This window comes from Lipotes vexillifer, unplaced genomic scaffold, assembly GCF_000442215.2.
Source record: "Lipotes vexillifer unplaced genomic scaffold, Lipotes_vexillifer_v1.1 scaffold510, whole genome shotgun sequence".
In the NCBI taxonomy this organism is placed as follows: domain Eukaryota; kingdom Metazoa; phylum Chordata; class Mammalia; order Artiodactyla; family Lipotidae; genus Lipotes; species Lipotes vexillifer.
The window spans coordinates 1901956-1913551 of NW_006797594.1; the positions used below are offsets into that span (position 1 = coordinate 1901956).

An 11596-nucleotide genomic window follows, 5' to 3' on the forward strand; every position below is an offset into this window, starting at 1 on the left:
TTTTTTTTTGCGGTACGCAGGCCTTTCACTGTTGTGGCCTCTCCCATTGCGGAGCACAGGCTCTGGACGCGCAGGCCCAGCGGCCATGGCTCAAGGGCCCAGCCGCTCCGCGGCATGCAGGATCTTCCCGGACTGGGGCACGAACCCGTGTCCCCTGTATCGGCAGGTGGACTCCCAACCACTGCGCCAGCAGGGAAGCCCTACTTATCATTTTTTATCCAAGGCTAGGTACAGTGTTTGTACTCAGACATTTAGTAAATCAACTAAGTTTGATTAGACTGAGAAAACAAATGGATAGGGAAAACAATTATTTTATTACGTTTTTCAAAAGAAATAACATTCCCCATCTTTCTCCTCCTGTACACTTTTCCTTTCATGCTTCATTCTAATATTAAAGGAATATTAGATTACTGCTTCTGTCAGTTACTATTTTAGTTAAACACATAGACCAAGCCTGGCTAACTTAAACTAATGGGGATTTACTGGAAGAGTGTTGAGATCTCAGAAAGTCAAAGAGAACTGGAGAATTGGTTCTGGGAACAGGCAGAAACTAAGTCAGCTTAGGAGACAAGACATCAAAATACCACACAGGTTTCTTTGCAGGAACATACCATTGTATAGATATGCAGTAGTTTTCAGTCTCTTTGTCCCTCAGCTTAGGAATCAAATTCCATGGAAGGAGAAATAAATTAAGTCTATCTATTGGCAGAGGTGGTGGGAATCTTAATTATCATCTCACCAGACTGTTTATTGTGGAAGTGATACTACCAATAAAGGAATATGGGTGCAAAAAGGAAAAGAATACCATCACCAAAACAACATATTTACAGCTCCCTGATCCATCTTTACTCTAGGAATCAAGGAGGAATATAAATTATTCATACCTACCTTGCTAGATATTTTTTAGCCTAGCAGTTTAAAATGCTAGTCCCTATGAGTGGCTCAAAAAGTGTCATGCAATTTGACCAGCAGTGTGTAAGGTCACTAATCACCTCCAAGCTACCAAATGTTCTTTATTCTACCAGAAGGGTCTTTATTTTGAATAGCTCTACTGCATTTGTTACCAGTCATTTAATTCTTGAGTAATTTTCCTCTATTGGCTTCTGTTCCTTTTTACTATTTTAACTCCTTTTCAGTATAGTCATGGGAAGTCAGACTTTCTGAGTTCTAATCCCAAGAGCTGTGTACTCTTGAGTAAGTTACACAGCAGCTCTAAAGTTCAGCTCAGGTTTTGTAAAATAGAGAAAATGATAGTATTTACCAGAACGGATTGTTTCAAGGACCTATACCAAGTACTTAGCACAGTTCCTGGCACATAATAACTGCTCAATGAATTTTACTAGTGACAATGATTATTATTTTTCTTATCACTCTTTTTCTGATCTCTTCCATGGATCTTTTCCGTTTTCTCTTATAATAAGGACAGAATCTAGGCTTCTGAGAGTGCTTCTTTTTATTTATTTATTTATTTGTAAGTGAATGAAAGACTCCTTACTTAAATTCTATAGTGATTTACAATTTTCAAAAGTTTCACACAGATGATTTTGTGCTTCTAAAGCTATCTCTTTAGTCTGTTCTTCTACATATGATAATAGGGTTTTCTGTATTTAAACAATATTTATCATGTGCAGTTCTGGGAGATAAAAGTAATGAGGTTAATTTGTTGGGGAATTTGGGCCAGGGTAGTGCTCCCCAACCTTTTTTGTGCCATGCCACACTTAGAAATTGATATTCATGTAGGGTAAATGCTTGAGACTATTTGCCCTGATCTCTGTCTACCTTGGACCCTGTTAGCTACTCCAAAGGGCTAAGGAGATCTTTGTTTTGGCACATCAGTAAACCATTTGTGTGTATGACACAGTCGTTGGGAAGTGTTTATAGAATGGTGCTGAATGTGGACTATGTAAAGAAGTAGTTGGACAAGTTATCATATGGGCCACCTTTAAATCCAGATTCTTAAAATGAAGAGAATCATATGGAAACATACAAGTGGGTGATGGAACACTGGTAACCTAACTCAGAGAAGCTAGGATGCTCAATGCCCTTATCAGTTAGGAGGTTATTACCTGTGAGTAATAGAATATCCAATTAAAAGTGACTTTAACATAGGGACATGTTTTGTAGTTGCTTCTTATCATGAATATGAGCAGGCTTAGGCTTAGTTCAGTGACTTTGTGAGATTATCAAGGATTCTGGCTTTTTCTTTCCTTGTCTCACCATGGGATGGCTACCTCAGCTTTAAGCATTATGTTCCCACACAATAGTATCTCAAATAGGAAAGAGGGAAGGGGGCCTGAAAAGAGGCCTTCTCTTCCTATGTTCTTTTTTATCAAGGAGAAAAATCTTTCCCAGGAACCCCACTACTTGAGTTAACCCCTTCTATCTCATTTGTCTGAACTGTTTCATCTACTTAGCCCTAGACAGTGACTGGCAAAAGGGAAATTATATTTTCATGATTGGTTGCACCAATTATTATGATCATTATGTATCTCTTAGGGCTGGGCTCAATTGCTGTCTAACCAAAATCATGGTACTGTTAAGGCAGAAGAGAGTTTCCTTTAGGATAAACAAAAAGCAGATACTGTTACAGTGATCAAAACTAAGAGATGGCCTAACCAGAACATCATAAATGTACTTATTATTGTAAGTAGCTACCAAGTCATTACTTTTTACCATGAAAGGATGAACCCGAAAATGCAATTCACTTAAAACAATATATCCAGACTGGTATAATGTAAGATCATTGTGTAAGGGATCAGAAGACTGTTTGGTAGCTAATTTTGGATGTTGGTTAGAATTACTTTGAATCATTAGGAAGACAATATAGCTTAATGTTTAAGAACCTAGACTTGGGAATCAACCTGCTTGTATTTGGATCCTAGCTCTACCATTTACTGTCCCAAATTTAATTTTTCCTGAGCTTTGACTTTCTATGTTTAGAATGAGGATACTTATAGGATTGTTGTGAGGATTACATCAGGTAATGCTTGCAAGCTGCTTAGCTCAATGCCTGACATATGTGCACACTCGGTAAATAGTAATATTCTTAGTGAAATTTTTCTGTATCTAGAATTGCTATTGTAATATATTTGGGGGGTTTTACAGTATTTTCTGTAAAAAATGTATTTCCCCCATATCATACTCTGTGGTGTCTGACCTCTTAAACTATAATCAGCAAGAGGTTAGGTCTGGCAAGGCTAGAGATGGGGTGAGAGCAAGGAGAAAAAAGGAGGTTGTAAGAGAAATCTGCTAGAGTGTTGGTCATAGAACCAGTCAAAGGTGAGGCGGGATGAATCTTAGAGGCGCTGGTTTGTAAATAAGACTTTAAAGTTGGTTGGGGAATAAACCCATGCTGAACTGTTAGAGGTGGAGGTCAGGAGAATTATCAGTCTTCACATCCCAAATTCTAGGGCCTAAAAGAGAACACTAGGAAATCTATATAAAGACAAAGAGGAAAGATGACAAGGGAGGTATGTGCTGAGCACCTGCATGTAGGATACTTCATAGCTAAGCTACATGACATTTACTTAAGGTTTACTTCACCTGTGGGTATCCACCAGAATACCATCAAATGGGAGACAAATCTAAACACAAGAACTGATCGTACATGCAGAATTACAAGGAGCTTGTTTAGAAAAGGGGTCTATCAGAGAAAGCAACATTGCAATAACCTAAACATAGATAAACATGCATTTGATCTTTTTTAACTTTTAGATATTAGCAGTGAACTTGTTACGGGAGATAAAGAGTGGCAGGATACCTTGCTGGGGAATCTTCTATTTAGTGCTGCACTTGGTCAAACTTGTGATAGTGACAGAGCCTGGTAACTTATAAGCCAATAGAGAGGACCCAAGAATAATTATGAAAAGAAGCCAAGAAGATTCAAAAGTTCAGTAGTCTATCAACTTGGGGTCAATAACTCATGACAGCACCATTGCTTTACATTAAAGTGGTATAATTACAATCATCCTTGAGAGATCAAAAAGAGTAGAATTAACTCATTTTATCCTATATATTAAGGCATGGATAGCTCTAGTGTTGGTTATGGCTCCATGTAGAATGCTGAGATTTTTAAAAGAAAAACAATAGTTTGGCTTTTGAAAGGATAAACTTCAATTATTTAGTGTGTAAATGAAGAATAACCACATGTTATAATATGGTAAATTTACATACCCAAAAGATAAAAATGAAACTCCGCAGCACAGGATACAAGTTGAATATTGGTGGTTCTAATTGAGGTAGCATATGAGAATCACCTGGGCTAAAGCAGGTAGGCTAATCTACCTAAAACATCCTAAATGAGTATCTTAGAGGTCCTGGAGTGAATGCATGTTTAATATGCTTAATTATTCTAGTACTGTGTGTGTGGGTGTGTGTCTGTGTGTGTGTGTCCTGAGCCAGGGGGCTATTAACCAAATTACAATTTAAAAATTGGCTAGATCCCTTAGGTTTTGCTGTGATATGGTTCTGGAGATGGTGTTCTTTCAGGCTTCTCTTATACCAGAGGTGATGATTTGCATATAAAATTGTAGGTGTCTTTGTTATACCGAGAAAATGCAAGACCTATTGTGAATCTGAATATTTCAGTTAAATAATTTAAATAATTTAACAGATATTTATTAGGCATATGCTTTTCTGGGGGGCGGGGGTACGCGGGCCTCTCACTGCTGCGGCCTCTTCCGCTGCGGAGCACAGGCTCCGGACCCGCAGGCTCAGCGGCCATGGCCCACGGGCCCAGTCGCTCCGCAGCATGAGGGATCCTCCCAGACCGGGGCACGAACCCGTGTCCCCTGCATTGGCAGGCGAGCCCCCAACCACTGCGCCACCAGGGAAGCCCTAGGCATATGCTTTATGCCAGTCCTTGTGTGCTGTAGGCAGAGTGATAAGAACAGATCTATTTCCTGTTCCTATGAAATTCAAATAGGGAAGATAAAAAGTTACAAAAATAAGTGTGCAAGTACATCTTTGATAAGTTCTTCAAAGGATATGTGCGTGGGTGGTATGGAAGCCAATAATAGGTGCTTGTGACCTAGCTGGGTAGATTAGGGAAGCCTTCCTTGTAAAATGAATAGGCAGTACCACAGCAATATTGTGATGCCAATGTCAGAGAAAGCATAGCTATTGTGAGGGAATGAGGGAAGTCTTTGTCAGTGGAGTATAGAAAGTGAAGTAGAATGTAGAGTCAAGAGCAAGGTGAGGCTGGAGAGAAAAGTATGAGCCATCCTGTGTTGAACTTTATAGGCCTTATTACAGAATCATTTACTGCCAAGCAGTAGGAAACCACTGGTAATTTTAGAGGGGAGATTGGTGAATGACCAGAGTAGACAGAGGTAGACAGTTATAAAGCTATTTTAATAATTAAGGCAATAGATAGTAGCAGTGGTAAGCACTATAAGTGAGCTTCAGTGATTCTCAGGAAGTTCAGTCAGTTGGACTTTGTGATTGTGGCAACCATGGAAGTACACTGATCAAACCTCCCTTTAAGAGACCCTGTTGTGGGGACAGCCTCTAGTTTCCACAGCTTTCGATCTGTCACAACATCCATGCCAGTGCCATGATTCCTAGACCTGCTTCCAGCCAGTGATTGAATGTAGCCAAATCTGGTCATCGTGACTGAAAGAAGACTCCCTTCTCTAATAGGCAACCTTTGCTTAAGGACATACCACTGGTCTGGTCAAAACTTTCTCAGAATTGCATTGCACTGGTACTGCTGTTCCTATCCTGTCATCCTTCCTTTCTACTCTCACAGGTGTCAGACCTGTATCACCCTCTGTAGGATTTCCTCCTCGTCTCCAGCTCCCTCCCTCTTTATCCTTCAGAAGCTTTCCCCTGGTAGAGCTTCTGCATACTGTATTAGTTTGCCAGGGCTGCTATAACAAAGTACCACAAACTAGGTGAACTTAACAAAATTTTATCACGTCACAGTTTTGGAGGCTAGACATTCGAAATCAAGGTATTGGTAGTGTCGGTTTCTTCTGAGAGTTATGAGGGAGTGTTCTGGACTGAATGTTTACGTCCCCCCCCCAAAATTCATATGTGAGTGTACTTGAAGATAAAGCCTGTGAGGAGGGGAAAAAGGTTAAATGAAGTCATAGGGGAGGGGCCCTCTCTAATAGGGCTGATCCCTTATAAGAAAAGACTCCAGATTGCTCTCTTTCTCTTCCTTTACACCCGAAGAAGAGATCATGTGAGCACACAGTGAAATGACAGCTGCCTACAAGCCAAGGGAAGACGCCTCAGAATGAAACCTATCTTGCAGGTACCTTTATCTTAGACTTCCCAGCCGCAAGAATGGTGATAAATAAATTTCTGTTGTTTAAGCCATCAAGACTATGGTATTTTGTTATGACAAACTGAGCAGACTAATACAGAGAAGGTTCTGTTCCAGGTCTCTCTCCTTGGCTTTTAGATGGGCCATCTTCATGATCACTTGGTGTTCTCTCTGTATCCATATCTGTCTCCAAATTTCATCTTTTTATAAGGACACTGGTCATGTTGGAGTAGGGCTCATTCTGATGACTTCATTTTAACTTGACTGACTCTGTGAAGACCCTGTTTTCAAACAACATCACATTCTGAGCAACTAAGGATTAGGATTTCAACATATGAATTTTCAGGGGACACAATTCAACTCATAACATACTCATCTCTTACTGGTGTCTGCTTCTTGAAAAATGTGACATTTCAGTGATGGATTAGGTTTGGTGAATGGGAGATGAAGATGAGAGAGATTTCAGATAAAATAATTTTTACTGTGTGTTATATATTGGGTTGAATTTCTTCATGAAAATCATAGACAACTAAAATTGTGGCTCACCAATTTTTATTTAGTTATGTCTCAGTACAAAAAAAAATGAGTTCCCAAACCATTCTTGGTCAGTAATTCACTTTTCTTGCCAAAAGAAGTCAAGGCAAACAAATTCTGTATCATTAGTCATACCTTTATTAAGATTTACTCTGCTTTATCATTGTGCCTTGTCATATAGGAGAGTGTATGTCTTTAAAATATACACTAAATACTATATTCCTCAGTCAGTTTTGAATGTGCAATAGAAGAAATTAAGAAATAATATTACTTATATAATTCCTTACTTAATAATACCCTACAGGCATTCAGTTAAAACAAGAAAATCAGATCAGTACAGCAAGTTACAGCAGGTTACATTGATTGGTTTTCTCCCTTTCACAGAGTAGTAAAATGAAATGGAGTTTTATTCTGTTGTGTTTATTTTATGTGGCACCATACATTTTTACATAAAATTTTATCAACCTTACTTAGTAGTTTAGTTTTATTTTTCTACTGTAGCTTTTACATGTTATTTAAACAGAAATAATTCTTACCAACCTGAGTATAATGGAACATAGAGGAATCTGCATCTATTTTAGATAGCTATTTGAATAATAACTTGAATACCTGGAAGGTATCTGATCAAGATCATTTACCTGTGATTGCCATGTGATGAATGAATATAATTCAATATAATAATAAACCATATTGCTATTTTCTTTTGCCTTCTTAGGCTTCCATATTTTCCTGTCTACACATTTATAGATAAAGTCTCAATTTTTTTAACTGAAGAGCCAACAAAATATTTTTTCAGGTTGCAGTTATGCGTTTACTATGTCTGGTAGAAAACTGTGCATATCTATGATTATATGTATGTAGTTATTAACATACTTGGACAAATTGGGCATCATGAGCTTAATGAAAACATTAATTTGTAGGAAAAGAGCCACAGCTGTTAAAATTACATGAATTTTAAATCCTCCTCTCTTTTGTTTAAAAATAATGTATACTGCATATTAAAAAATGGAAGTAGCCTTTTTACTTAAAGTTTCAGTATATTTTTATGTGTATTGTATTTTTCACTTCATATTTATTAGTATTTTAAGTAGGCGGTTCATTGAATCAGCCCAATAATTTGAAAGCTTTATAAGTGTTTCTGGCTTTCCCTGAGAAAAATCACTGCATATGGATGTGTTTTATTATATTTGATGTTTTTATGACCATAAAGCTGTCATGACCATGCAGCCATCACCGCCTATATCCCTGGACTTAGGAAAGACATTCTTAGGGACGTTGCATTTCAAGTTTAAATTCTGTTTAACAATATATAGTTTTTTATTTGACTTATTCTTGTATGAATTAGTGACGTTTACTAAAATACTAAATTCATTTTAACTGAACTGCATTCCCCTATTTATTTGGTGCCTGAGAGTACACATTCTTTGCATATGAAGTAGGTTCTTATTAAAGAGTTTGGATTCAGAAGGTGGTATTTATATACACGTTAAAAGACAGTAGAAGCTGAAATAAATGATAAAGTGCTCACACCAATGTAGTCAAATGTTTAAACAGAAAGAGAAAACAGTGTTATTGGGCAGATTAGATTAGCCACTCATTGAAAGATTGGAAAATCATTCAAGGTATGATGATGACCTTGGAAGTGGAGAAGAGTGTCAGCTGAGATAAGTGTCAAAAGTCCTTAAACTCTATGTTCATATCATTTCCTTTTTAAAGACTTGGCAAGGTATCCTGTGAGTGACAATGACCTGGTTATTAACATATTGACTAAATTTGATATGTAATATGTGACTTGAAAGAATCTAGTTTATTTCCAAAAATAATTTCACATGACTGAAAATGCCAGAATGTTTGGAAGCCATATGGTTTAGAAAGTTGAGCAACAGACTGGCAAAAGGGAAGAGAAGAAATTATGACTCTGAATATTCTTAACTTAAGCTGCCAAGTGGCTTCACTCATTCTTATGTATTCACTTTTTAAAATCAAAGCAATGCATGCAAATGTTATTAAATCATGTGGTTCAAAAAGACCAATAGTGAACTATAATTCCCCTGTACCTTTCTATTCCTACTTCCAGTGTCAGTACTTCTCTCATTTCTGTTCTTAGTTCTTCTGTGAATTACTTTCATAAGTCTAAATCAGAGATTGGCAAACTGACCCATAGACCATATCCAGTCTGAGGACCTGTTTTTTCTAAGGCCTATGAGCCAAGAATGTGTCTTACATTTTTAAAGCGTTGTAAAAAATCAAAATAATAACTGAAGAAGTTAAGATGAATGTGTGACAGAGACCATATGTGATGTACAGTGCCTAAAATATTTACTGTCTGATCCTTTACAGAAAAAAGTTTAGATTTCTGGTCTACATAAGGTATGTGTGTATGTGTATGTTTATCAGCATACACACATATTCAATGCATAGAAACATGCACACATATATATACTTGTAAATTTAACAACCTAAACACATGTAATTTTTCACTATATAAAGACAGGCTTATACTTCATACCATCACCAGTTCTACCTCATTTTTGCCAGTTATTAGTATTAACTCTTTCACTGGTTATATTTGTAGCTCTAAATACTATACTTAAACCTCGGTTTCCTTTTCTACCATCTTTGGGTGGGCATATAGAATAGATTTTTAGGCAGTAATTAGTGGAAATTATCTCGGTTTTTACCTAAAGTTAGTAATATTTTGTAAATTTTGATCACTCAGCCAGGTACATTATACCCAGAAGCTGGCACAATGCCTGATGCTTAGTAAGACTCAAATATTTCTTAGTAAGGCTCAAATATATATACACACACGGGACAGTTTGTCTCCTAGCGGTCCCCACTATCATTTTTACAGAGGCTCGTATTGCTCTATACTTGGTGCTATAGTTGTAGTATTTCTTATCACACTTACTACCTCATACAAAGTGAATCAGAATTTTAGTAAACTTATTTGTTATTACTTGCTATCTTCTGTTTTGTTTTTAAACTCCCATAGATACTTGTGTGAAACATTTTTCTCTGTGTATAGAGTTGAGGTTGTTACATTGGAGGTGATATAGGCATTGATTTCAGGGTCAGATTTGGATCACTGAACTAGAATATGATGTCACTCAGACCCTCAACAAATATTTAAGGAGAATCTTAATCAGACACTGTGCTACAAAGTAGTAATACAGTGGTGAACATGATAGGCATGGCTTCTCCCCTCATGCAACTCAGTGGAAGAGACAGGCAAATAAATACTCAAATAAATACATACATAGCACACATATATGCAAATTGAGATAAATAATTTGAAGGAAAAGAACAAGTTATTTGAGAGAGGAGACAGTAGGGTTCTAAATCATGAGACGCCTTCATGTATATACAGATAATAGTTAAATATTAAAATATTTTCTCTCCTCTAGAGCAGTAGTTCTCAAACTTTAGTTTGCATCAAACTCACAAGGAGTCGTTATTCAAACACTGGTTTCTGGGCCCCAAATTCAAAGTTTCTTACTCACTAGGTCCGGGTGGGCATGAGAATTTGCATTTCTAATAAGCCCCTAGATGACTGTGATTCTGTTGATCCAGAGAACCACACTTCAAGAACCATTGATCTAGGATAGTGGCTTTCAGTACATTGGAGACACTTGTAGAACATTAATAAGCTATTGATGTGTAGTTCCTATGCCTGGAAATTATAATTTAATTGTATGGCGATATGGCCCGAGTAAGGAGCTTTTTAAAATACCCTAGGTGATTCTGATATGCAGCCAGGAGTGTACGCTACCTAGTCTAGAATTTGAGTGCATATATACATACAGTTTCATAGTGGGGCAGAAAGTACCTAACACTGCACAGTGGTAAGAAGGCATGGAGGAGAGGGGAAAAAGGCTGGAACATAAGCCTTCAGTAAAAATATTGTACCAGAGCTAAGATTTGAGGGATTATCTGTCAACATTATACGTTGACAGAAAGAGAAGAAGGTATGTCAGACAGAAGAAATGGTGATGGCACACAAACATACAGGAGTAGCTTTTGTTTAATTAATAATCCTAGGTGGTAAATTGGTTTCGTTTCTGAAATGTAACCATTCTGATATTGAATGCCTCCAATGTCAGAAACTGGGATAATTTATTTTTAGTTTACGAGTAAGTATAAAGATCATCTATACCATATTCAAATAATTTTTATTCATTAATATGTTCTATTTAATAGGATGAGAAGAAGAAACCGAAAGACTAGGAGATACGGAGTTTTGGACACTAACATAGAAAACATGGAATTGACACCTTTAGAACAAGATGATGAAGATGATGATAACACATTGTTTGATGTCAATCATCCTCGAAGGTAAGTGTTGAGCAGTTTAATTCCATGAGTCAGGAGGTACTTTGACAAGTAAACTGAAAAAATAAAGTAGAATTTCATTTAACAGTTTGTATCCTAAATGATTATTTTCAGTTCTGTTTAATGAAGTTCTTTGTGATACCCAACCAATAGCTCGCATTCGCATTCCTTTGCTAAGAGAGATGTAAACAATAGACTATCATCCCCCAAAGAAATCATTATTGTAGATCTCCTTGAAGAGCTTGGTCCTTTTAACTGCTGCATAATAATAATTCTGTGTGTGTGTGTGTGTGTGTGTGTGTGTGTGTGTGTGTGAGAGAGAGAGAGAGAGAGAGAGAGAGGGAGAGGGAGGGAGATTAGTAAACTTGATTTTCTTTTTGCATTCTGAAAATATTTTGGTTTTAGTCTGGGTTATTCTATTTGTAAACAGTGTTTTTGGCAGAATTGTGGGACTAATGG

General features: G+C 37.1%; 1 protein-coding gene across 1 annotated transcript in view; it reads left to right on the forward strand.

Moving 5' to 3' along the window:
- FAM174A (family with sequence similarity 174 member A) overlaps positions 1-11144 on the forward strand; it is a 22341-nt gene extending 11197 nt beyond the window's left edge. Inside the window, exon 2 of the mRNA XM_007469733.1 lies at positions 11006-11144. Coding sequence (XP_007469795.1) covers positions 11006-11144 — 139 coding nt within the window. The remainder of the gene's footprint in view (positions 1-11005) is intronic.
- Positions 11145-11596: the final 452 nt, after the last annotated feature.